This window comes from Micromesistius poutassou, assembly GCF_964030765.1.
Source record: "Micromesistius poutassou genome assembly, chromosome: 9".
Taxonomy (NCBI): domain Eukaryota; kingdom Metazoa; phylum Chordata; class Actinopteri; order Gadiformes; family Gadidae; genus Micromesistius; species Micromesistius poutassou.
Window position 1 is genome coordinate 16,331,734 of NC_140279.1, and position 27,978 is coordinate 16,359,711.

General features: G+C 44.9%; 1 protein-coding gene across 1 annotated transcript; it reads left to right on the forward strand.

The window, feature by feature from the left end:
* Nucleotides 1-4,546: 4,546 nt before the first annotated feature.
* tmem131 (transmembrane protein 131) lies at nucleotides 4,547-27,926 on the forward strand (the record flags this gene model as incomplete). The annotated part of the gene is made up of 35 exons (XM_084472941.1): nucleotides 4,547-4,665; nucleotides 5,911-6,031; nucleotides 6,428-6,544; nucleotides 8,847-8,969; nucleotides 9,486-9,566; nucleotides 9,902-10,037; nucleotides 10,254-10,363; nucleotides 10,777-10,879; nucleotides 11,244-11,352; nucleotides 11,704-11,857; nucleotides 12,482-12,649; nucleotides 13,092-13,202; nucleotides 13,439-13,573; nucleotides 14,343-14,447; nucleotides 15,135-15,221; nucleotides 15,823-15,972; nucleotides 16,335-16,410; nucleotides 16,942-17,056; nucleotides 17,716-17,854; nucleotides 18,571-18,680; nucleotides 18,769-18,841; nucleotides 19,191-19,306; nucleotides 19,725-19,867; nucleotides 20,682-20,868; nucleotides 20,963-21,148; nucleotides 21,603-21,716; nucleotides 22,041-22,286; nucleotides 23,947-24,065; nucleotides 24,199-24,378; nucleotides 24,772-24,919; nucleotides 25,666-25,769; nucleotides 26,392-26,476; nucleotides 27,025-27,122; nucleotides 27,403-27,575; nucleotides 27,684-27,926. 35 exons carry the CDS (start codon nucleotides 4,547-4,549, stop codon nucleotides 27,924-27,926), a joined length of 4,584 nt encoding a protein of 1,527 aa, XP_084329067.1.
* Nucleotides 27,927-27,978: the final 52 nt, after the last annotated feature.

Here is a 27,978-nt window from a genome sequence, read left to right on the forward strand (position 1 = left end):
CCATTGCATCAAGGTGAATAACAAGATGTCTTACATTTTAGTTAAGTTTAGTTTGGTTTCAGTTCTAGTTAGGGTTTGGATTACGGTTAGTCATTTCATGTTTGAAAGGGGTGGAAAGTAAATATAAAAGGGTTTTTCTCATTCAACAGGCTCTTATTTCAGTTTTTAATGCTTTGATTTAAAGTATCAAACAGATATTTATACAATTGACAACATAATTACAATTGAATATACTTTTTTAAGAGAACAGGAAAAATAAGGAAAATAACTATACCTCAAGGGCCGACTGCCTCTCCCGTTATATATTTGGACCATAACAATGTCACATAGGCCTACAAATGCATTGCATCTCATCATTTTTATTTAATTACATGCAATAGTAGGCCTATCTTGAATTCAATTTGACGGTATCAAATGCAAAAGAGAAAAAAATAAAAGTCTTCTACAATATGCAGATCAAACCACACAAGGAACAAGCAGTGAGAAATAGTCTACCAAGGTTCATTTGAGAAGACATGTATGACATTCACATGACTACTTTTTTTACCATAACAAAGTAACATGAACTGCATTAGTACAGTCAAATAACAATATTGTATTTTGTTCAAATGGCAGTGCATCCAAGCCAAAAGGTGAGAATGGGCCTCTACAAAACAATTCAGTGTTTCTTTCACATCTCTAGAATGACAAAAGTAGAGTGTAATGAATCCTGTGAAGCTACATGTAGCCTACATTTTACCTACTCAATTTCATTAACACTGTTGTTTGTTGGTCATTGTTGAGTAATTAAGTGCGAAACTAGTTATAATGGGGAGACAGTGTTGTGTTTGCAACTGCCACTTTTAATTTGAATTCCACGACATGCGTTACTCGTGCGCCGTTGCATCCAAGTGCCAACGGCTGCGGCCTGGAGAAGCATCTCGCTGCGGCCTGCGGGAAGGCGGGGCGTTACATCACGCCCTGCCCACATCACGGGCGAGTGCATTCTGGGATTGCGCAGCCCATATAAAACCAACAGAAGAAGAAAAATACGTCTTTCTTGAAAATACTTTAACTAAATACGTCCTCTTGAACGTCCTCTTGAACTAGCAGCTAACCCCTAACCCTAACCCTAACTAGCAGCTAACCCCTAACCCTAACTAGAAGCTAACCCTAACCCAAACCTGACTTAGATTAGCTAGGCCTTAACATAAAATATTTCACTACTGCACAACGAATGATTTGAGGAGTTCCCGTTTATTATTTCAAATGAAACATAATTAAGAATGCACTCGCCCATGATGTGGGCAGGGCGTGATGTCACGCCCCGCCTTCCCGCAGGTCGCAGCGAGACGTACTTGGCGGCCTGCGGGAAGGCGGAGTTGGACGTCCAACCACGCCCACATCCGGATTGGCGGGTCCAGCCCCGCCCACATCCAATACCTTTATCGTGCTTCATTCAGGACGAAACTTGCTGCATTTACGAGACTGTTTGGACGCCCCCCGTACATATACGTATTCTTCACATATTCTTTCAGTGAGCGGTGATTATTTGTGAAATTGTGCAAACGACAGCCTTTTCAATGCATTTGAGGAAGGTGGTAGCATGTAGTTAAAGCAAAGTCCTTCTAGGTACAGTACACTCCCTAATATGTTTGCTCCCATTTGGTGAAAAGACTAGACTGCGTCGGGTTCTCTGAGGTCTCGTATTTTCACAACGAGAGTCGTAGTGCGGGTTATCTCGGCCATGGTTGAGAAGGAATTGGGAACCGCGACATGGAGGAGAAAAGGATTGTTGCCCAGGATTGTCCGCCGGAGCCCCGCTGCCCACTGAATGCTGGGCAACGGCGGCTCCGGCGGGAGACAACCCCGAGCAACAATCCCTTTCGCCTCCATTTCGCGGTTCAGTCTGTACTTGATATTGACATGGAATTGGAAGAACCAGAGGCGTCTGAGAACCCGACGCAGTCGTTTGAAATTCATAATATCATCCGGAGGTGCTAACATCTTTTGACCATGATAATATATATTATATACATATCAAAATATAATATGATATTATTTAGATATAGAGCTCCAGGACTCCCGCCGGAGCACCCGGAGTGTTCAGTGTTCCACTGTAAACACTAGCGCATGGTACCGTGGCCGCAAGCTGCTCAGGGCCACACCGTCACCCTCCACCTTGACCCGCCTCTAAAAATGGCGCGTTTGTGGAGAGCTCATTGTGGGACTGGCTCGTAGTGGCTGTATCTCTGCACCAAGGCTGAATTTCTTGAACATCTTCAAGTACTGTATTAGCATCCATAAAATAGCATGCCATGGGACCTTTAATATAGGTGTTAGTGGGCCCCTAATACAATACACTCCTTCTATAGTGTCTCTGATAAAGGCTGCACATGCGTTGCTAGGCAACGTCACGTAAACAAAGGGAGTCTTTCGTGCACACATAGAACCCAAGTTTGCGGGTGAACAGTTCAATAACCAATAAAAATGTACACAAGCACTGTTACGTATTAAACTTTAATAGCTCAATAATAAAAAACCTTTTAATAAAACTCTGAATACACATTTTCTCGTCCAGAAGAAACCAAAACGGCACAGAAGTTTTTTATTCAAGCAATGTAGCACGAGTTGGAGTGGAGTTGGTAATGGATATAGCCTACCCACGGGTGTCGCAATTTTTTAAAACAAAATTAACAATAATAATGGGGGGGGGGGGGGTTAATATACCGTAATAAACCTACAGTTTAGCTTCATAACAACAACAACAATTATCTGCAATAAAACACATTCAACGCATTCAACGCTCACCGACATGATGGACTTTCAGTCTTCCTTCTTCTCAACCGCAACAGGTATGCTAAAATAGTGTTGTGGGCGGGGCTGGACCTTTCTAGGCGGGGCTGGTCGTCCAGCCACGCCTTCCCGCAGGCCGCCGCCGTTAGCTTCTCTTTGCATCAGCATGTTCTGCCTTGTTGCCGGGGGTTATTTGAACAGGTAACACCTGTAGGCTCCGCCCCTTTCTCGTTGTAAACACGGCCACGGCCACATCCCTGGGCTCAGGGTAAACCCACAATAATTTCAGAATTTTTGCTTGACATTCAGAAAATGTCGAGCAGGCAGTTGTTTAAACTGCCTGCTGGACAGGCTGGATGTTTAAACTCAAGGCATTTAAGGCATTTAAAATCGAGGACACCTAAAGGTAGTAGTACCTGCAACTACATTTACATATAAGTCTCATTGTGTAAGAATCAGCCCCTCCCAGTTAGTAGGGGGAAAAAAAAACTAAAACGACAACAGAGTTCTGTCCACTCTAACTAACTGTAACTACTGTGTGACGCAATCAAACAAAGCTGGGCTGGCAGGGTGGCACGTGTGGGAGGGGTTTTGGGAGTGGCAATTTTATGATTGTTGTATTCAAAGAGAGCGAATTGACTACAGATATGTCCAGGTCATGTTAGTCTATGAGCTAGTTTAAATAATTGCACATTGTCACTTAACTTTAACACTTAAGTTTCAGGGCCTCTAAGGGCCTACAGGGCAGCAGTACTGTCACACTTTTGCTCTGCCTCCTGTTTCATCTCCTGCATTTACCTTAAACTCGGCCTCTTTAATCCCAATTCTGTCTTTTAAACATTGGACAGGATCAACTGTGGTACTGTGGAGTTATGGAACCAGCCCATGATTTGCTCTCTCTCTCGTTCTGGGTTTATCCCCTGAGGGATGGAAATGTAACCCAACTACATTGTCACAGCTAGCAGATGCTGCTACAGCCAGCATACAATTTGCAGATATGGCTAAGAGCTAAAGCTAGCAGCTAGAGTTACAGCTAGTATATTCCAAGAACCCAAAGTTGGCATATTGCAGCAACACCAATAGCTAAAATGCTACCATCTATGGCTATCAGATATGACTAGGTCTGGCAGCTCGCATATATAGCTAACAGCTATGGCCAGCACCCTTTCTCATTAACATAGCCTCCTTCACTATGCACTGTATATAGCACATAGTGCAGAATATAGGTTTATAAGATGAGGCTTTATTAAAAACTTGAATTCATTTTGGGGGATTAAGAAAAGGGTTACATTTGAGTTATACAGAATGTTGGATTGAAGCACCCGTGCAATCACTATTCCCTGCCTAACACCAATTTCCATAGTTCCAAGTTTGCACAGGACTCAACCAAAGCTCTCCTGTGTTGTATAGTGGTAGGCCTCCTCTTATCATTGGTTCAGCCCAAATATGAAATGAATCTCTGTAGAGAGGAGCGAGCTCTTGTTCAGCTACTCTGCCTGTTGAGCCAGTTTGGTGAGTTTCTTAACCGCTGGTTTGTCCTCATCTATAATCATGGTGAGACCCATTGTGATAATTTGATTTCACACCAGCAGTTCCCCTGACAGGACAAGGCGGTGCTACAAAAGACTACTGACTCCGCTGCTGAACATCACAAATAGAGAATTAGTTTAAGAGCATGTTCAGGGTTCCCAGTCCAGGGTGCATGTTTTTGAGCTTCTTCTGTCTTCTCGGGTGTAGCTGTGGTTCCTGAACGCACGGCAGCATGGAAACAATGGGTGCTCACTTGCTGTGTGTGCTGTGTGTGCTGTGTCTGTCACCTCTGGCGTCCCCGAACCCGCTCACCCGCCGTGTTCTGCGCTTTGAGCCTGCGATGCTGGACTTCAGTGAACAGTGAGTAGCTCGTCTACAGTGCTGTAAGCCCACAGCTCGGCTAATAGCGCTGTTTGCAGTTTGATTACAGAGAGTGAAGCTCTTTGTGAAATTGTGCCCAGAGAGTTATAAACAATTGAGGGTTAGGAATCTGTTTATAACAACATTTTATCTATTCTGAGATTTGCCTTTTTTCGAGTCACGGATGTGCATGCTCACACAAAAATACTCCACAGTTAGTATCATTGTGCTGCTGTTCCTTGTGAGCAGGGTATCAACCAGGTTTTGCACCACACACACACACACACACACACACACACACACACACACACACACACACACCATAGTACAGTATTTCTATGATTAATTCTTGTTTTGCCCGGAAGGGTTTTAAAATACTGGACTGTTGCTAGAGAGCTAGAAAGATGCTGTGATATTTCTGCATGCATTGTGCCAATGATTCACAAAATATGACATTGTAGACCCATTTGAACCAACTGCAATACAATGGAATGACAACTCTCAACATATGAAACATACCCTGAGACTTTAAGAGAACACTAAATGCTAATAAAAACAGACTTGGCTGGGAGAGGCGTAACCGTAGCTCCAAGAGCTTCAGGGGCCAACACCCATGTGGCCATGGCTCAGGTGATCCCGTTTCACCGCGTGCCTCACCTGGTGCAGCGCCAGCGGCAATCTGACGGGAGCTAAATGTCACAGGAGCACGGGATCCCGTGACATCATCCTGTGTGAGGACCGGAGAGTCAGTGCGCCGCTTAGCCTCGAGCACAGGCTAACTCACATGTCACGTTTAGTTTAGTTGACTAACTCTGAATTTGTTGCTGACTATTTCACTTTGAGTAAGTTCACTTTGAGCAGGTCAACTAGTCAACTCTAGAGAGATAACTAGCAAGCCTGCTACTCACTTAGAGGTTGCTCAGAGTCAACCCACTCAGTCTCTCTCCCACTTGAGTGTTTGCATTTAGATAAGGTCTTGCCTATCTAGAAAGCACAGTATAGAAAAATCATTGTTTGGTTAATGACAGATGTACTAAGTGTAAAAAAGGACTTGAACACAGAAGATTTCCAGGAAATACAAAAAATATGTCAACAATCATGCCCCTCCCACTTTTTTTTCACTCACCCTGACACACATCAGTTCCTGTTATTTTCAAAATGAGAAGTTATAAGTTGTTTGCATCGTAAGCCATTGGCCATGATCTTTATATATGTTCATCTAATTCTCCCGCTTTCTATCTGCAGCCCAGTGGGGATGCTCAAGATGGAGAAAGTGCACCTCCACAACCCCGGCTCAGAGGAGATCAGTCTGATGTCCATATCAGGCTCCACAGCACACTTCCATGCGTCCTTCTTCAAGCACGATGTGAGTATCTGCCTTCACACAGCCTATAGTCCGGAACTACACTACCCAGGATGCTCGTGGGCCATCTCTTTCTGTTCTTCTGATATAAAATGTGTATTTGGTGTTCAGAAGTGAATAACTACATATCAGCAAGTTGGCAAGGTTGCCAATCTGATAATCTTCCTGTAATCCGTTTTCGGTTATTTGATGGAAAGTAATTCTGAGCTTAACTTATTTTATCCCTCATTCCATAGTTTCCTTCCATGTTGATTGTAGTTAGAGCTTATAGTATGATCACCATGCTATAACTCCGGTCGTAGAGACCGGTCGTATTTTACGCCTGATTAATCCTCTAACATAGTAAAGTCAAAGGTCCACTTTGTTATATTTATGTTTATTAAACTCTCTTTCCACCAGATACTGCCACCAGGAGGAATGACATCGTTTGATGTGGTGTTCCTGGCCCGCGTGGTGGGAAACATAGAGAACACTTTATTCATCAACACATCACATCATGGTCTGTTTGCCTACCAGGTAGGCAACCAACACACCTTTTTTCAAAGTTATTATCTTGCCTAATAGACAATTATTATATTAGTTTTGCTGTATTATTGTATTTTATGATTTGTGTTTATGCAATTAGCAGATGCTTCTATCCAAAGAGATTGATAATGAATTCAGATCCATGTCAATAAGGAGTAGGGGTTAGACAGTTCAGAGACAGGACGTTAAGGAGCTGGTGGGGGTTAGACAGTTCAGAGACAAGACATTAAGGAGCAGGTAAGAGTTAGACAGTGCAGAGAGACAGGTAATTAAGGAGCTGGTGGGGGTTAGACAGTACAGAGACAGGACATTAGGGAGCAGGTAAGAGTTAGACAGCACAGAGACAGGTCATTAAGGAGCTGGTTGGTGTAAGACAGTATAGAGACCGGTCATTAAGGAACTGGTAGTGGTTAGACAGTACAGAGACAGGTCATCAAGGAGCTGGTAAGTGTTAGACAGTGCAGAGAGGGGTCATTAAGGAGCTGGTATGTTACAGTGCATTTTCATTGGTTTGCATTGGATTTATTGATTTATTTGGAGATTTTGTTTAAACCTACCTCTACTAAAACCACTATCTTTGCTCTACTTCATTTAATTGGCATCAACTATTTATCCAGGGAGACATCAGATGTTCTGCTATGGTATTATTGGACTATAGCGTTACCAACTGATGAGGCCCTAGGTGGTATTCAATCTAAAAGAATACAATTATTTCAGGCAGAAATTAAATCTTAAACATTTTCCGTGTTCTAGCTTTATTCACTCTAACCAAGTATCCAAATTGATTATTGCACAACAATCTCTCAAGTGTTATCTTTCTTTTGGTATCAAGATTACATAGTATGTCCTTGTAGGTGTGGAGATATACTCTATTTACTTTGGGTATGAAAGAAACTCCAACTGGGAGTCAAACACCCTTTCCACCAGACTACCCTGTTCCATTTTACAATTGATTTTATATTTAGAAAATGATTATGATATTCAGTGGTCAATCTGTATATTTGGTTCATTTGTTTTAGCTTTTCTTCTAATTTCCTGTGTGTGTGTGTGTGTGTGTGTGTGTGTGTGTGTGTGTCTCTGTGTCTCTGTGTCTCTCTGTCTCACTGTCTCACTGTCTGTCTGTGTCTCTGTGTCTGTCTCTCTGTCTATCTGTCTGTCTGTGTCTGTGTCTCTCTGTGTCTCTGTGTCTCTCTGTGTCTCTGTCTCACTGTCTGTCTGTGTCTCTGTGTCTGTCTGTGTCTCTGTGTCTCTCTCTGTCTGTCTGTGTCTGTGTCTCTCTGTGTCTCTCTGTGTCTCTGTGTCTCTCTCTGTCTCTCTGTGTCTCTCTGTCTGTGTCTGTCTCTCTGTCTCTCTGTGTCTCTCTGTGTCTCTCTCTGTCTCTCTGTCTGTCTGTCTCTCTGTCTCTCTGTGTCTCTCTCTGTCTCTCTGTGTCTCTGTCTGTTTGTCTCACTGTCTCACTGTCTCACTGTCTGTCTTTGTCTCTGTGTCTGTCTCTCTGTCTCTCTGTCTGTCTGTGTCTGTGTCTCTCTGTGTCTCTGTCTCTGTGTCTCTCTGTGTCTCTGTGTCTCTCTCTGTCTCTCTGTCTCTCTGTCTGTCTCTCTGTCTCTCTGTGTCTCTCTATGTCTCTGTGTCTCTCTGTGTCTCTCTGTCTCTCTCTCTGTGTCTCTCTGTGTCTCTCTATGTCTCTGTGTCTCTCTGTGTCTCTCTGTGTCTCTCTATGTCTCTCTGTGTCTCTGTGTCTGTCTCTGTGTCTGTCTCTGTGTCTCTCTGTCTCTCTCTCTCTCTCTGTGTCTCTGTGTCTCTGTGTCTCTCTGTGTCTCTCTGTGTCTCTCTGTGTCTCTGTGTCTGTCTCTCTGTGTCTCTCTGTCTCTCTCTGTCTCTCTGTGTCTCTGTGTCTGTCTCTCTGTGTCTCTCTGTGTCTCTCTGTCTCTCTCTGTCTCTCTGTGTCTCTCTGTCTGTCTGTGTCTGTGTCTCTGTGTCTGTCTCTGTGTATCTCTGTGTCTCTGTCTCTCTGTGTCTGTGTCTCTCTGTGTCTCTCTGTGTCTCTCTGTGTCTGTGTCTCTCTCTGTGTCTGTGTCTGTGTCTCTCTGTGTCTCTCTGTGTCTGTGTCTCTCTGTGTCTCTCTGTGTCTCTCTGTGTCTCTCTGTCTCTCTGTGTCTCTCTGGCTCTCTCTGTCTCTCTGTCTCTGTGTCTCTCTGTGTCTCTCTGTGTCTCTGTGTCTCTCTGTGTCTCTCTGTCTCTGTGTCTCTCTGTGTCTCTCTCTGTGTCTCTGTGTCTCTCTGTGTCTCTGTAGGTGTTTGGGGTGAGTGTTCCAAACCTCTACAGATTGAGGCCCTTCACCGTGCCCCAGGCCCCTGCAGATGAGCATTCCTCTCGTCTGTTGAACCTCCAACCATCTCACAGTCAACCTCTCCAGGTAGGCCACCGCCTGGAGCACGTGTTACTAGATCTTAACCCAACCCCATGATCATATTTCATGTAACCATGTGTACCTGTGTCTATACGGATGTACCCGTGTGTTTACAGATGTAACTGTATATTTACAGATGTACCTGTATGTTTTTCGGGGTGTACCTATAATGCCGTCATCGCTGATTCATTTCAATTTTAAATTTCAATGAAATGCGAGAATTACAGAATACAACGGTATCATCAGAGGTCAAAATGTATTTTGAGAAAATACAAAAAATGATGAGAGAATGAGGAAAAATACTCCTGTTTTGTCAATGATGACAAAACAAAAGTGGCCACATAACGTAAGACTGTAATAAATTACTTTAATATTAATATATGATTAGGAACTCTAAATAATAACTATAAATATGAGATGAAAACGACGTGATATTTTGGCATGGTCTTGATTGGCCTGTATGATAGTGAACGTTTCATGTTCGTAAAGTCCTTCACGAGGTTTCCTGTTCATCTCCACCAGGTTGTGGAGATGTACTCCAGTGGAGGGGACCTACACCTAGAGCTGCCCACAGGCCAACACCCACACGCTGAGGAGTTATGGGTATGCTTTCAGTCATTTCGGCTTTTCTCCTGTAATTAACTCAATTAAAACATAGACTGTCTATGTACAATATTCATTCATTTGTATTATTCATTTTAATTGTTTGTTCTTGCATTTTATGTCTTTGTTATGTGTGTTTGGGTAGCTACAAAAGCGATTAATCAATCAAATGTATTCGTATTCATATTATTATTAATTTTAAGACATAATTAAACAATTTGAACTCCTACAGAATCGATTCAGATTGACAATGATTTAAAGATCCATACTTTAACAAAATCCACAGAAAGATAAAAAGGAGCATCTGAACACGATTCCGTTGTTTCTCTGTGCAGGAGGTTCCCCCGTTTGAGAAGAGAGCGAGTTTTGTATCTCGGTATGCAGACGACCACACGTCTGTCTTCGGGGTCAGACCCACCACCCCCAGCCTGGACCAGTCCGCCATCCCCTCTACGGAGCCCTCCTTCGCCGGTACAGACCCCCCAATGCCTCTGGACATTCACCAACATTTAGTCACTGGGTTTCCAACTTGTTTCTTAATGGGGATCATGTATGCTAAGGAGGCTCCAGGATTAAATGTATTGGTCTATACTGATACTCAAAATCAAAGGATTTAGGCTATTGTTGCAACTTGTGGAACCTGTGTGTGCTGGTTACTTCAACATGTTGTGTTCCTCGTGGTTCCAGCTCCTGCTATCTACTCCTCCAAGGAGGTGCTTGACTTTGGAACGCTGCGGGCTCAAGGTATGGGGCTCACTGATGGTGGTGGGGATGATGAAGATGATGAGGATGATGAAGTACTTCCAGGTGTTCTCCAGACCCCTAATCCATCTCTCTCTCTCTGACTCCCTTACACTCTCTCTCTCTTTGACTCTCTCTGGCTCTCTCTGGCTCTCTCTCTCTGACTCTCTTTCTCTCTCTCTCTCTCTCTCTCTCTCTCTCTCTCTCTCTCTCTCCATCGCTCTCTCTTTCTCTCCTCTCTCAATGCTCTATCCTCACTTGTTTTATATCGTAGATCGCCCCAGGACGTTGAATCTCCTTTTAAACGCAGGAACAGAAGATGTTGGAATCACAGTAGGTTTTTATTGTCCCTGTATCTGTTTTTTAAACAATATCCCTCTCTATCCGTCTTCTTTATCTTTTATTTCAACAGTATATGTCCTATGTCTGAATGTAGTTCCTTCCCTTATGTTTTTTTATTCATTTACAGAGTGTACGAACGTCACCACCAAACGAAGCGATCTCAGTGGAATTTAAGGGGGTTACTCTGAAGGAACGAGGATACACCAAAGTAGCGAGTATAACTTTTGATCGTAAGTTTTTTTGGGGGGAAATAATTGATTGGTTTGGTTCGGGATGATTTTGGTCATGAGGTCAACATTAACCGAGTGAAGTCTGGTAAAAAAGGGAAGTTTGTTTGTTTCAAGCTGCAAGTGTCCTGCGTGGGATTTATCCCATTGCCGCTATATTTTCTTTATTTCCTCTATACATTTTTTTTTATTAACAATTGTATTAAGCTGTATTCAAACCATGTTCCACTCCCAGTTTGTTTTTTTTGTTTCACAAAAATACGTACTTGTAAAATAGAAACACCTCATCCAGGGGGTCCTTCGTGGTCTCTCCTCCACAGCCTCTGCGGCAGCAGGGTCCGATAACGCTGTGTTTCCTCCTCCACAGCCTCTAAAGCAGCAGGCCCAGACCAGTCGTCTGGTAAGATCACAGTGAAGGTGACAGAGAGGAGTTATCTCACACTAGAGATCCTTTACAAAGCCGACCTGCTGGCAGGGTATGCTACTTGATTACTTTCAGTTGTTTTGAGTTTTATACAGAACAAAACTTATCCTCGAACTGATAATCCTGTCATGGGTAGGAGGATAGTGAATAGGGTTATTGTGTTAAGCTGAAATGTTTTTCATTCAATCCCCGAAGCCCACCAACTTATCTGTATAGGTAACCTTTACCAACCCTACCTGCTACTTGATGACATGTCTTCTAAATGACCCAATAATAGTAATAGTAACTAAACTTCAATCCAGTTGTGTTCAGGCCTACCATCATCCAAGCCAGGCATGTCAAGTTTTTTCCAGGATTTCTATATATCTCTATATATATTATTTTGCCATGCCTTCTGTTGCAGCTATCTGAGTTTTGAGGACGCCACCACCCTGTTCCACATCAGGAACAGTCCCCTGGACCCAGTGGTCAGACCCGTCTTCCTCACAAACACCTTCGGCTACCCGGTCCAGATCCTCAACGCTTCCCTTAAGCTGGACGCCACAGCCATGTTCACTGTGAGACCTAGAAAACTGTCTAGCCCCTACCTGCTCCTTCACCACCTGTCTAACCCCTACCTGCTCCTTCACAACCTGTCTAACCCCTACCTGCTCATTCACAACCTGTCTAACCCCTACCTGCTCCTTCACAACCTGTCTAACCCCTACCTGCTCCTTCACAACCTGTCTAACCCCTACCTGCTCCTTCACCACCTGTCTAACCCCTACCTGCTATTTCACAACCTGTCTAACCCCTACCTGCTCCTTCACCACCTGTCTAACCCCTACCTGCTCCTTCACAACCTGTCTAACCCCTACCTGCTCCTTAGCCACCTGTCTAACCCCTACCTGCTCCTTAACCACCTGTCTAACCCCTACCTGCTCCTTAGCCACCTGTCTCTGTACTGTCTAACCCCCACCTACTACTCAATGACTTATCTCTGTCTTGTCTTACCCCTTCATGACCCATATCTTTATTCATTGTCTAACCCCTACCTGCTCATTAACAACTGTGTCTCTGTACTGTCTTACCTCCACCTTACCCCTTATTGACCTGTCTCCAGATTCACTGTCAAACCCCAACCGGCTCTTTAACGCCCCGTCTCTGTATCCACTGTCTGACCCCTGCTGGTCCCTCTCTAGGTTCAGAACCTGAGTTCGGTGGTCCTCCCACCTCAGGGGTCCCAGTACGTCTTCTCGCTGGTCTTCCAGCCCGTCCGTCCGTCTGTCCTCATCAACAGCAATGTCCTCCTGCTCACCAACCTCTCTGGCTTCCACCTCCCCGTCCTGGCCTACACAGGCCTGCTAGAGGTAGGTGTCTACTGCTCTCCGTTTATACACAGGGTAGTTTCTCTATAGTTGTTGTAGTTTTGATTCTCATTTTAGTTTCCCATTGAAATTGATAATTGAATCTGCTGTTCTTTCCTGTACTTTCTGCCCTGACTACTAAATTCCTGTCTCGGATCAAGTACTACTTTATCTTATCTTGTTGTGTTATAAAGATAATAAAATAAAAATGTTCTGTCATATTTTTGTAAATAACAAAAATAACACCACGTCAAATTATTAATAAAAATTGATTATCATCAAGACATTCATATAAAATACCTATAAATGTGCTGTTTATGTTACATGTATACAAAAATGTAATTTTGTATTTTGTTTGTGTGTGTGTGTGTGTGTGTGTGTGTGTGTGTGTGTGTGTGTGTGTGTGTGTGTGTGTGTGTGTGTGTGTGTGTGTGTGTGTGTTCAGCCCCTGGTTCTTCCTCCCAGTCTTCAGGATAGCTTCCTGGACTTCGGGGTTCAGAGTTCAACGAAAACCAGCAGCATTACTCTGGTTGTCATCAACGGTAACCCTATAGAGGTGAGTGTATGTGAACCACACACACAAACACACGCACACACACACACACACACACACACACACACACACACACACAAAGAAATACCCAACAAATCAAAAAGAATATAACATATCTAAAAAAAAAAGAACATATCTAAGAAGTAAACCAATTTTGACAGTTATTTGAATCAAACGTAGGGTTCTCGTTGATATTAATCGATTGATTGCTAGGTGTTTTGACCATCTCCCTCTCCCAGCTGGAGATCAAGTCCTGGCTGGTGACAGGGGACAGTTTTTCCATGGAGCTGCTGAAGACGGGCAGGGGGAACCAGACGGTGGTGCGGGGGAGTGCTGAGGAGCTGCAGCGGGCCCCAGCCTCCCAGCAGAGAACGGTAGGAGCGCCCCGCGTTTAGTCTGGCCCCCTGTGTGTTTGACTCAGGGGGCAGGGCTCGTGTTGAAACAATAATAATATTAGTTCTGTACAGAGAGATAAGATAAGATAAGAACTTTTTTAAGATAAGAACTATTTCATCCCATACATGAGAATTTCACTTTGTTACAGCAGCCCATGGAATATACAAAGGTGCAATAAAAAGTTCTTTATAAAAAGTTCATAAAGTGTCCAGCAATACATGCATGCATGCATAAAATAAAATAAAAAATCACACAGTGATTACAATGTCATGCCATAAGGGCATAGATGTACACGCCTAAGGGTTACACAATAAATGAAGCTAAGAGGTACTTCACTACAGAATAAATACTTAATTACACAGTACAGTGTACAGTGGAAAGTGCACATTATTACATTGAAGTATTGCAGTATTTAGGTGGATTCGTAGAGAGGCATTCGTACCCCTTACCGTTATTTTGACTGTTTACCGTATATTGGTGTTATTTCAAATGATTAGTTATAATATGCAACTTTATTGTCCTTGAATAACATTGTACACATATTCAACTTAGACGTGACGAAAATTCCTTCCGCCAAATATTAAGCCCTGATCGGTTACATCTTGCATCATGCTCCCACATGTTAACACCATCTCAGATCTAAGTAACATGAACTTTCCTCCTTTGTAGCTGAACTCTGTACATAAATCACCTGTTGTTATACGCTTCAGGCTAACACAGTCACCTGCTACATGTGTCCGTGTGTAGGTGATACTAGCTTCAGGCTACTACGCAGCGTTCAGAGTAAGCCTGATAGATAACAGCCTCAAGGGAACGTATGAAAGAGCCGTCCACATCACCACAGACTATGAGGTAAGAGGTCCCTAAAGTGACAACATCTGATACCGGTTTGCCTTTATCTTTCAAAGATGCTAGTAAAAGATGGTATTTTGGTATATTAGCCAATGTATGTATTACATAATTATTTAATAATTTTAATTTGAATAATTATTACAATAATAATAATCATCATTTGTTTATTAATTGCATTATTTAACATGGATATTACCATCCGCTATTGACCATACATTTGTGTATAATATTATAATAAGAATATATATTTGTTTTAATATGTTAGACCAAAAATGTGTGTTTTTATAATAATAATACTAGTAATAATTATAATATATTACCTTCAGATATTGACATGACAATACCTGTGTTATTATGATAATACTAGTAATAATAATATATTGACCATATCTGTGTTATTAAAATAATAATACTACTAATAAAAATATTTTGAATATGCTACACGTGAACCTCCTAAGATGGCGCAATTTGATTGGTTCTCTATCTTGGGATATTGGGCGATATCCCATGGGGATATTGTTTTTGCGCGTGACGGTCGTCTCGTCACGCTAATAAATAAAACAACTTTATATTTTTTTTTATTGTTTGTTTATTGCAATTATTCACCTCAGGCTCCGTGAATAGTGGGGAATAGCCCCCATTCCCCACTATTCACGGAGCCTTCGAATTGTTAAATATTACCTTCAGATATTGACTATACCTGTGAAAGCTCTTGTCGTCGTGGGAACGCTGTCCAGTTGTCCCGAAAGCCTCACCCTGCCCCCCTCCTTTCCTGTGAGTAGCCTCTGATTTAGTTGTTGATTGCTGCCCTTTTTAAAAAATCACTTCTCGGAACACATTTGATTTAATAAGTGTTTTTGTTCATTTGTATCTTGTGTGTCTGTCTGTCTGCCTTTCTGCCTGCCTGTCTGTCTGTCTCCCTGCCTGCCTGTCTTTCTGTCTGTCTGTCTGTCTGTCTGTCTGTCTGTCTGTCTGTCTGTCTCCCTGCCTGTCTGTCTGTCTGTCTGTCTGTCTGTCTCCCTGCCTGCCTGTCTTTCTGTCTTTCTGTCTGTCTGTCTGTCTGTCTGTCTGTCTGTCTCGCTGTCGTCTGTGTGCCTGTCTGCCTGTCTGCCTGTCTCTCTGTCTCCCTGTCTGCCTGTCTGTCTCCCTGCCTGCCTGCCTGTCTGTCTGTCTGTCTGTCTGCCTCGCTGTCTGTCTGTGTGCCTGCCTGCCTGTCTCCCTGCCTGCCTGTCTCTCTGTCTCCCTGCCTGCCTGTCTCCCTGCCTGCCTGTCTCTCTGTCTCCCTGCCTGCCTGTCTCTCTGTCTCCCTGCCTGCCTGCCTGCCTGCCTGTCTGTCTCCCTGTCTGTCTGTCTGTCTGTCTGTCTGCCTGCGCAGGGTAAGGTGGTGCACCAGGGCCTGGTGATCCAGAGCTCCTTCAGACAGCCGTCTGAGCTGCGGCGGGTGGTGGCTCTGACCCAGGACCGGCGCTTCACCCACAGGAGGCTCCGCAACGCGCGCACCCTGGAGCCCCGCCGCCGCACCAAGGTCAGCCCCGCAGCCGCGCGCTACACCTGCCTTACAGAGAGAAGCAGTGTCTGTTGGTTGGTTCATAAACAAAGATGGTTAGAACCTGATTAGTCAAGTGTTTGTGAGAGTGTATGTATGTGTGTGTGTGTGGGGGAGGGGGGGGGGGAGGAGATGTGTATTCAATTCTATTTTATTTGTAGAGCCCTTAATCACCGGTACAGTCTCAAAGGGCTTAACAGGCCAAGGATTTATGACACCCCCCCCCGACCCTAGCCCCCAGCCCCCAAGAGGGCAAGAAAAAACAGGGTTTCCTTTTGAGTCAGCAGTATAAACTCACCTCCCCCCCCCCCCCCCCCCCCCCCCCTCCACCTCTCTGACAGGTGGCCAACATATACTTTGATGCGGGGCTACAGTGTGGGGATGACTGCTACGTGGGCCTGCCCTTCGTTCTTAAAGGTGAGTGTCGTTTAAAGGGGTGAGGTGGTTTGACTCAGACATACATCATGGTAAGCCCACACACATTCTCCAATAATCAAATGATTTCCATTTTCCTTTTTTTTTTTTTTGCTGGTCACAGGTTAGGCATTTGTCTGTATATTGCAAAGGGGAATATTACACTTAATACTTGAGATTACACTTAACCTTTGGTGGGGTAGACCTGCTTTATGGTCCAGAAACAAATTGGGATAAAAAGGTCACTGAGGCGGCTGGTAGTGGCTTGTGGTCATCAGATTGTATCATTGCAATACATCTCCATCGTACCAAGCTACGTCTCACACTCCACCCCTCTTCTCCTCCTCTCTCCTCCGTTCTCCCTCCCTCTTTTCATTCTCCCCCTCTCTCCCCCCTCTCTCCCCCCACTCCTCCATCCCATCTCCTCTCCTCACTACCTCCTTTCTGGACCTCTCTCCCCCTCCCTCCTCCCTCCCCTCTCCCCTCTCCTCTCCACCTCCCTTCTTGACCTCTGGACCCCTCTTCCTCCTCCAGGGGAGTCCAGGCCTGGTGGTCTGGTGTTGCAGGAGGACATCTGGGATGAGGACGTGGACCTCCTCCAGAAGCTCCTGGGACGATGGAACGACCTCGTGGATCGCTCTGGACATGAGTAAGACCCACTCAGGACCAGGGCCCCCTCTCTGGTGGAACTCAGCCCCCCGGATTGTGTGTGTAGAATGAGTGTGTACAGAGCGATAGTACTTTATTTATTCCAGATGGGTAATCTGGGTGGCACAGCAGAAAATACTGGACAGTGGGAGAAAGAATATACAAAATAATTATACAATATCATACAATATGTCGGTATACACATAAAGAGAAGTAGTACTTGGATAAATCGAAATAAATAAAATAAAAAGGTACATACAATATTTCTGTAGATAAATAAGAGCACCAGTAGAATTAAAAGATTTAACAAATGAAACATAAATATAAAATATGTCTAAATATACATAAAGAGTAGCAGTAGAATTAAAAGATGATAAACAGTAAATAAATAAATAAATAAATAAAATACATAAATATATACAATATGTCTTTATGCACATAAAGAGTATAGCAGTAGAATTAAAAGAGATTAAAAGTAAATAAATCAAATAATGAAATACATAGATATATGACAAAGAGTAGCGGTAGAGCTGTGTGTATTTGTGTGTTCTCTCTATTGCTTCATTTGTTATCGTTTGGACTCGTTTGGCCTCTACAGCCAACCGACGGGTTTCCCCGCTCATGACCCGTCCCACGAGGGTGTCCCTCTTCTTATCATAGGATCAAGGCGGTGTTTGAGGTGAACTCCGAGCTGCAGGAGAACTTCAGGTCGGAGGTCACGGCCAGGCTGACCTGGCCGTCGCTGCTCAACTGTACCCAGCGAGTCGTGTTTCCTCTGACCAACGCCAACAGCTCCTCGGTGAGTTCTGAGTCCCTGGCTGGTAATCCCGCCGTCCTAATCCTTCAGCCAGGAAGGATGTGTTGTCACAAAAACAAACACTGAGACTGTTCCTTATGAGGTCTTTATTGGTTGCAGTAAGCAGGAATGTACTAGTAGTATTTTTTTGTCACAGTGTAAATACTGCCACCTATTGTTGGACAGTCTACCTTGCACATTGCACATATTGTTATAGTCATACTGTTAACCTATTCACATTCCATGGTCCAAATATTGCACATTTCTGCACAAACTGTGCAGCTCCTTTGTTTCAAAATAGATATACTTTAAGTATTCTTTATATAATTAACATATTGTGTTTTTATGGGTTAGTAAATATTTTTATTTTATGTTTTCTGATTCTTACTATATTTATTGTTATTAGTATGTACCAAACAGACATGTTCCTTTTATGTGTTTAACTTACTTGGATTCTGATTCTGAATTCTGATTCTGATACTTATCTGAGCGGGTTCTCCTGTACAACTATAGTTCTGTGAGCTGGGTTCTCCTGTTTAACTATAGTTCTGTGAGCTGGGTTCTCCTGTTTAACTATAGTTCTGTGAGCTGGGTTCTCCTGTTAAACTAGATCTGTGTGCTGGGTTCTCCTGTTTAAATATAGTTCTGTGAGCTGGGTTCTCCTGTGTGAATATGGTTCTGTGAGCTGGGTTCTCCTGTGTGAATATGGTTCTGTCCAGGATGAGGAGGTGGTTCTTGAGAACCCTGCTGATGTTCCGGTCTTCGTTCAGCTTTTCCCCTTGGCTCTGTTCCCCAGTCCGTCCGTGTTTTCCGGAAAACTAGCCGACAGGTCTGAACTCCAACAACCCAAAATCTGTTGTTTGATTTGATTTACTTTAAGTGACTCAATATTTACCCCACTGTCTCCTACCTCCCAGGGTGCCGTGGGCAAATCTATCCAACATCAACATTGACAGTAAAACTCTGGAATTCTACGTGCACCAACATCCAGTGAGTCTCGATAGAAACAATAAAAGATTAATAATGCTCAAATATTGCCATTTATTTGAAGGGGATTTAAAACAAAGAAGCAGTTTGATGTTACGATATGATACGATGCAACTTTATTAATCCTCTGTAGGAGAAATTAGTTTGTTGCAATAGCCCAGCAGCAGTAGAAAAACAGGATAAAAATAAATAAAATACAATAAAAACACAGAGTACTAACCTGCGTGTGTGTGTGTGTGTGTGTGTGTGTGTGTGTGTGCGTGTGTGTGTGTGCGCGTGCGTGCGTGCGTGTGTGTGTGCGTGCGTGTGTATAAAGACAGCACCAGAGAGCAGTGGTCCTGGGTTCCTCCAGGGACCCTCAGAGTCCTTGGTCTACAACATGCTCCTCCAGCCGGGAGAAAGCAAGTCCTTCAACGTGAGGTTCACGCCCAGCAGCAACCACAGCGTCTCCTCCCTGCTCATAGTCAGGTACGCCATCTTCCCCGGAGACCACACCCACACCCAAGAAACTGGGTTCGATCCCCACATGAAATACCTTGTACACTACATTCATGTTCAACGGGAATGTGGCAATACAAAAAGAGTGGGATGCATGATGGCATCTCTAAACGCATACAGGAACTCATCATGCAAAGAACTTGACCAGAACTTGAGACAAGACAGTATTCCCCAGTTAATATCCTTGCACAGTTGCTTTTTGTATTTTAGTATTCTCTAAATTTCCTTCTTCACTGCACCGACATATCAAGGAATACGTTTTTACATGTTTAAAGTTGCCTGGCAATAAAGATTCATCTGATTCTGATGAAGTTGGGTTCAACCTGGTACTGGTTGGGTGTAACTGACTGAAGTGGCCGTGGAGTATACATGTCGCGTATCTGTTCAGGAACAACCTGACCGTGATGGACGTGCTGCTGCTGGAGGGTCAGGGAGTCCGGGAACGCCTGAGGGTGGGCAGGAAGACCCCAGGACCGGACGGTCACCTCAGGTTCAAGGTGACGGAGGCACTGCTCAGACACTGCACCGACCGTGAGTTCACTTGTTTACTTCTCTCAGATCGTGAGTTCACTTGTTTAACGTGTCCCAGTCTCCAAACTGTGAGTTCACTTGTTTACGTGTCCCGGATAAGGAGTTCACTTGTTTACATGTCCCGGATCATGACTTGTTTACGTGTCACAGACCGAGAGTTCACTTGTTTACATGTCCCAGACAGAGAGTTCACTTGTTTATGTGTCCCGGACAATGAGTTCACTTGTTTACGTGTCCCGGACAGTGAGTTCTATTGTTTACATGTCCCAGATCATGAGTTCACTTGTATACATGTTTGAGCATTAGCTGATGCTCGGGCAAAACTCTCTGTCTTTGAATACCGGACAAAAAACAATAATACTGAATCCTAAATCCTATTTTCTCACTAGGCCTACACACATTTTTTTTAAGTTTGATAGTTACATTTGTTGTTAAAAAAAATAATGTTTTACAAAATCAACCAGGATTGTTGATCACTGTCCATCCTAAGCACTCAGTTATTCTGCTCGTATGCCTCAAGGGCTCTTTATGGTCCCACGTTCACGCAACGCAAGGACCACCAAGACGCTTCAACGTAGTCGCGAACGTTTATGGTCCTGCGTCAGGTTTTAGTTAGCCGACCAATCACCAATCACAGCCCTTGCGGCTGCGTCGCCTCGACGGAAGGTTACAATTTTTGGGAGGTGCACGTCAGGCCCCTGGCGGTGGACACAAGGAGGGTCTGCACGGACGTAAGGGGTCCATAACCCCCCTTGCGTTGTGTGAACGTGGGACCATAAACAGCCCTTAAGTCTCCGGCCGTGTTTCATTCCAGAGGCCAGACCGAAGGAGCTCGCCCATTCTCTGCGAAGGTCCTTCAAGGTGGAGAACGCCGGTGCGCTGCCAGTGCACGTCACCTCAGCGCAGATCGACAGACACGCGTGTGGAGGATACGGCTTCACCGTTGTGGACTGTCAGGAGTTCATCATCCAACCAAACTCCTCCAGAGAGCTGGTCATACTGTGAGCGGATGTCTGTGTTTCGAAGCAGTTTCTGTTTTAATCCAGTTTTGGTTTTGTTTTTGGCTCAGTTGGTTGGTTGAATGTCTTCACCCAGGTTCACGCCAGATTTCTCCACGTCTCGAGTGATCCGGGAGCTGAGGCTGGTGACACGTGGGGGTTCAGAATTCGTGTTTGTCCTGAATGCCTCGCTGCCCTACCACATGCTGGGGGTCTGTGCCAAGACCCTACCACGGCCGGCCTGGGAATGGGACTTCTGCCTGCTGGTCTCCCTCGTCATGAGGTGGGTGCCCTTAGGTGTCATCACTGCTTTGGCCTCCTTGGGGACACAAATCCCTGACTGTGCTTGACCAGCTGGTTCACTCTGTGAACGCCTGGGTGAATGTGTGTGTGTGAATGGGTGAATGTGTGTATGTATGGGTGTTTGATTGGGTGAATGTATGTGTGAGTAAATGTTTGTGTGAGTGTGTGGGGAAAAGGTGAGTGTGTGTTCGTGTGGGCGAATGTGCGTGTGGATCAGTTAATGTTTATGTGATTGGGTTACTCTGTATATAAGTCGTTGAATATGAGTGAATGTGAGTTGATATTTATCAAGTTGAGTTCAGGTGGCTACTGAGGCTAGAGAGACACTATTTCACCAGCAGTCTGTAAACTCACACGCCACACCGAGATGATCTCCTCAAACCTTCTTGTGATGAATTTATTTGAACAGTTTCTTTCCCCACTTCCTCCTCCAGTATCATGTTGCTGCTGGTGGGAATCCTGGCCTACCTGGAGGCCCGCAGCCGTTGGGAGATGTTCACAACACATCTCTCCATGGAGGCTGGCAGAGAAACTAACAGCCCAGCACAGTGAGTCTGTCCCGACCAGGGGCGTTTCCATGCTAGTTTAATAGGGCTGGTCCAGCAATGGCCCATAATAATGTAGGCGGGAAGAACGTCAATTTCACAAAGATTCACTTATTTTGTCATAGAAACTATCAGTCTCCCGTCCAGATTGAGTTGATCTTTGATCCCTAATAACTGACTTGATAACAGCCCTTTAGTCCGTCGTTCTTTCTGCACACTACCAGCTAGTGACCTCTGTTTTGACCTTTAAATCAATTAATAGACAAAAGTAATTATAAATAGACGTTGCGTGTTCTCAACTACGATTCGACCCCCCCCTCCCTCCAGTTCCTCCTCCGACCCCCATGGCCCCCCACTGAGCTCCAGAGGGTTCTACGGCCCTGGGGGCGGGGCCTCTCATGTTGGTGGTCGCCACGGCAACGGACGCACCTTACCCGACGTGGGCGGTCCGGACAGGAAGTCCAGGGCGGGCGGCCTATGTGCCGTCGCACATTGGACGACTTTCTCCCAGCCGGCCAATGGGAGCGCCTCAGGCACGTCTCAGCCGGCCAATCGGAAGGCTCAGAGCGGCAGGCAGCCGCCAATAGTGGGAATGGGTGAGGTTGAGGATCAGACCGGAGCAGTTATTCCACTGATAAGAGAACTGTGGCCTGGGGAGGAGGAGGAAGAGGAGGAGGAGGAGGAGGAGGAGGGGGAGGAGGAAGAGGAGGAGGAGGAGGACACCAGTCTGATGGAGGTCTTGGACCAGGACGAGGAGCTCAGCTCTCTCCCAGAACAACAGTCAGGTACCCGGGTTTACTACTTATACCCAGCGGGTCGGACTACCAGATACCTCTCTTGTATACATATATTATAAACCTATATATATGCATATATATATATATATATATATATATATATATATATATATATATCTTACATGTGTTTTTTTATTTGCACTGGTGGTTGTTAAAACTTGAAATTGAAGGTTTGTTGCTTCTCCTTCCATGTATTTGGGGTTTCTTGTGGCTACGCTGTGTATTTTAACCTGGTATGATACTGTCAGGCTGGAGATGGTTTGAAAGGGTTTGTGTTTTGTAGTCTGATATCCTACTGTACTGGTGTCCTTTTTCTGCAGAGCCGGAGCTCATTGTGAAAGTGCAAGCTAAGACCAAAGAACAGAAGAAGAAGAAGAAGAAAAAGAGGAAGAAGAGGAAGGAGGAGAAGAAAGAGCAAGAGGAGATGGAGGAGGTGGAGGAGGTGGAGGAGCCGGAGCAGGAAGAGGATGCGGCGGACAGGGAAAAGAAAGTCAGGACTCATGGAGACGAGCTAAAAGACCTGCAGGACGATGATGCCGCCTCCACCACCACCGACACCTTCACCACTGACACCTCCACCACCGACATCTCCACCACCGACACCTCCACCACTGACACCTCCACCACCGACCAGGAGTCATTAATCAGAGAGGTACCATTATACGTGTGGTATCGCCATTCATTCATCCTCCTGGCTACAGGGAAACATGTAGCCAACTCTGGTATCGATGTCTGGTCACCAATTTTGCAAACTCATGCCTAGACTGACTAATACGCATGCTCCAGCTTGTTGACCAGCTAATTAGTATCTTACATCCATGAGTAGTGCGCATGATGTAACTTGATGACGATCCGTTAGTTCATTTATTTGCATGCTTGCTTTGTTCCAGGAACCGGTGAGAAAGAAAGGAAGGACTGTGAGCTTTGAAACCAGAGAAGAGGAAACATCAGATTTCCCTGTCGCAGCCAAAACCCAGAAACCGGGAACTCCCCAACCAGATGGCCAATCAGGAACAGGAACCAACACAAGAGACAGCCAATCAGGAACAGGAACCAACACAAGAGACAGCCAATCAGGAACAGGAACCAACACAAGAGACAGCCTATCAGGAACAGGAGTCAGCAGGAGAGACAGCCAATTAGGAACAGGTTCCACCGCCACGAGAGAAACCCAATCAGATACTGGATCCACCAGGAGAGACAGCCAATCAGATATAGGAACCACCGGGACCGACAGCCAATCAGGAACAGGAACCCCCAGAAGAGACAGCAAATCAGGAATAGGATACCGCAGGAGCGACAGCCAACCAACCACAGCCAGGTGTCTTCATGTCGTTTCAAGACAAGAAAAGTCGACTAACTTCCTTTCTCTCTGTGATATTCAATCAAATGTATGTTGTGTCTTACTGATATGAAATCTCTATTCTCTGTTCCAGTCCTCTTGAGCTGCCCTATGTGCCCTATGTGGAGGCTAAAGACCAGACCTTCCCACCCAGCGCTCCTCAGTCTCCCTCCAGTGTCCCGAAGACCGAAACCTCGCCCGAAGAGAGCTTCTGTAGGCCTTCTTCACTCTCGTTTTAGCCCTAGCTACATAAAGCCCTAGCAGCTTTATGTCTACAGCACACATCATAGTAGGATTCTACTGTAAGTTGTCATAAGTTGTACTGCATTTTAAACTATTTCCACAGTCTCGGGGGTACAGGAAGACAACCACCCACCTCGAATCTCACCGCAACAAAGCAGCCCTGCTCTAGACCTGGACTACTGTAGCAACCGTCTCCCAGAGCTGGACCACTGTATTGCCTCAGAGGAGGACAAGGACTTGGAGCCTCCTGAATGGGATCTTCCCCTGTCCACTTGTTGCAGCCGTGAGTCTGTTCCTGCCTTAGAGCCGTTGTTATCACCACCCTGTCGTTTCCACCATGTCATCCCCACTCTGTCATCACCATGATGTCCTCACCACTATGTCGTTAGCACTCTATCACTGCCACCCTAGCAACACCGCCATGTCATTGTCACTCTGTCATTACCTCACAGCTCTGTCATACCCATCCTGGCATTACCATGATTCCGTCATCATCCCCATGTCATCATCACCCTGTCATTGCCACCACTTACCAATCTATACTCACTCCGGTCTATATATGATCACAAAGGAACAATCAATGTTGTTTATTTACAGTGGTCGAACTCTATGATTATACATTGTTGAATAGATGGGATTCATCGGGGTCTTCCTCTGTGTTCTGCACCACAATCAGAGGTAGCCACTCTGGAGCAGATCTCCATGCAGACCAGGAACACAGAACTCTTCCTATGGAGGGCCATGTTGGGGCTTTGCTCACCTCCGCCGGGACTTCCCGCCCCTCTGCCCGTGGACGGTTACAGAAATCTTCTGGACGCCACAAGGTTGGTAGGCCTGATGGTCCCGCGGGTGGCTCAGACCAATTTTTGTCATCTGCTTTTGATGGTGATTGATTTGTACCGCACCAGAGGTCATTGAGGTCCATGCTTAAGGTTGATTCTTGGTTCTAATTCTGTGTTGAATAGCTGCTCGAGGAATGCAGTCATTCAACAGTATAATTCAGCCAGATATACAGATATAATTTCTCAGGAAAATAATATTGTTGCTCTGCAACCAATTGGAGATATCTTAACAGTGTGTAACGTTGGCATTTCCGTTAAGGGTGTGAGCTTGGGCTTGCTAAACCAACATGTGTAACACATATGTTGTGGCAACCCGCTCCCCACCAGGGGGAACCGTGGGCTAGTGGTGGACGGGGTGTACCACCGCCATCCACTAGCCGGCGGCAGTGAGCACATCTTCACTCAACGCAATCAGCCTGATGGAGAACACTTGGCCGGAGGGTGGAAACAACCGGGCGGACATCTTAAAAGCCGACCGGGAACTCAGCCCAGAGAGAAGCACGACGACCCAGCAGAAGGCCGACGACACATCCTACTACTTGAGTCTCACGGAGGCCATAGTATAGTTGATGTGTTACCTGTTATCTCTCATACCTGTGAATAAACGCAGAATACGGCTTTATTGGAAACCTCTGCGTGGTACTTGCCGTGAGATCTCTGGACTCTTGTGGACCGGGTTACCACAATGTGTAACAGCAGAGCATCTGAGACCTTGAGTTTTATTCCAGTGATGAAACCAGGAGGGCTCCTGGGACCGGGCGGATCCCAGACCAGATCCAGGAACAGGACCACAGCTCTGCTGCAGTGCCTGCTGGCTACGACCGGAGTCCAGGTGAGGAGAGGACCCCTCGCTGCCCGTCAGGATGAAGTCAGTGTTGTTGTTTACGGGGCAGGATAGTGTAGTGGCTAGTACGACTCCAAGCCGTTTTAGTCAAGTGTCTTAATGACTCAATGGTTTATGAATCCTAAGAAATTTACCTATCCGTCTTAACTGCTTATTATTTAAAGGAATATTAAATGTGCATGTGTTAAAGGTATGATGTGTAACATTTCCACTTTCAAATATCTAAAAACGACTAGTCCTATGTACTATATTGTTTTTTAAAAAAAAATTCAAATCAGAGCAATACTGCCCCAAAACAGGAGACAGTTATCAGGTAGAGACCTACTTTATGTTTGTTATATTTCAATATCGATGTGATATTATGACAAGTGGCTCATGTCAGCCACCAAGCTAATGGTACGGTAGCGTTCTTACGTCACCACAACGTTCAACAGACTCCACCACTTGGATCGTGGTGTAGACAGCAACTGCCTTGTTCCCCCGCTATTTCACGACGTCAACAAACTTTGTCTTTTGTTAATTTTTGGATTCAGAGACCCCCAGCGGCAGAAGTTACGTTTGCTATATCATTCCTCTTGGTGGGGTCGCCCATATGTTAACATCTCCTCAGGTGCTCCTGGGAAGTGGCGACCAGAGAACACAGCCCGTAGAATCCTGACACACACCACCTCAGTGGACAGTTACGGCTCTGAGAGGTACCCCAACAACATCACATTAAAGGTGACATATTATACCAGCCGTTACAAGCCGTTTTAAAAATCTGCCTCTTCTGACATCCCAAGTGGGCGTGTCCACCTTGACAGATACAATTGATGGATAGGTGAGCAACGTTTGCTACAGTCCACTGGGTAGGCTGGTAGTCTGATCTATCCAGCAAACAGCTAGTTGGACAGAAGAGGTCGATTTTCAAAATGGCTTGTAACGGTTAATCATACTCACACCTGGTGGTATAATATGTCACCTTTAAGATGAAAAAAGTTGTTAAAAAATATCTAGGTAGGCAAATAAGTACAATGTGCATATAGAATTATCAATAAGATGTGCATATAGATAACATATATAAAGTATATATATAATATATAATATATATATATATAATATAAGTATAATGCATCTCATGGAAACGTGCACCACCTAGTGTAGAAATCTTCAAAATAAATCATACTCATTACAACTAACTTCACACAGACATGCAGTTTGCCTACAGGGGTCTTGATCCGCCCTTCTCTGTCCACACCCCCAGGTTGTGGACTCCTCTGGTCACACCGGCCACTCCGGACGTTAGTCCTGATAACTCCTTCTCAGCATTCGGACCCAGCAATTCCTTCAACCTGAGCCGAGGTACTCCTTTCTCTATAAACAAAAGTATGAAACATAGTATATTATAATTATAGTAGAATATTGGTCTGACGTTACCATCGTATAGGATATTTAAACAATTGTCTCATGAAATATTTTATTAAAATAATAATTAAAAAAAATTGAAATATATATAGAAATATAATTTTATATATATATATATTTGTTGAATACTTGTAAAATGTAAAATAATATTTGGATAAAATTGATAATTTGGTAATGGTCCTGACTTAAATAAATATATCTTTGATTTGTGTATCAGTTTTTAAAGGAATAAATGAGGCCAAGAAGCCAGTTCCTCAACAAAACTCGGCTGAACCGACGCCGGCGGTGTCATCGTCGTCGTCGGTGTCATCGTCTATCTGGGACGCGGCCCCTAGCGACCCTCTAACAACCTGGTCCACTAGCTGCGGCTCGCCCACCATCCCCACCACGGTAAGGTCCCCACAACGTCTGGTTCCAACTCACACAGTTAGGTCCTCACAAAGCTAGGTCCTCAAGATCATGTTAAAAACATTCAGATTGTGTACTTTCCCCCTGTAGTCCATCTTCACCACCTCTGGGAACACCTGGTCCACCACCGGCCCGTTCAGCAGCCCCGTCTGGTCCATCAGCCGCGACCCCACACTGCACCACTGTTTCACCTCGCCCTCTAATGCCACGCCCACCGCCCCCGAGGCTCCGCCCTCTCCCGGGGAGCTGAGCCCGACCTATAACCCCTGGAGCCTGTGGCGGCCCATGTTGAGGAGGCGGGGCTCTGAACCCTGGCCCAGCCCCTCCCCATGATCCCATTTGAGGACTTCAAAAAAACAACTTCTGCTGTGAAACACATTTTATA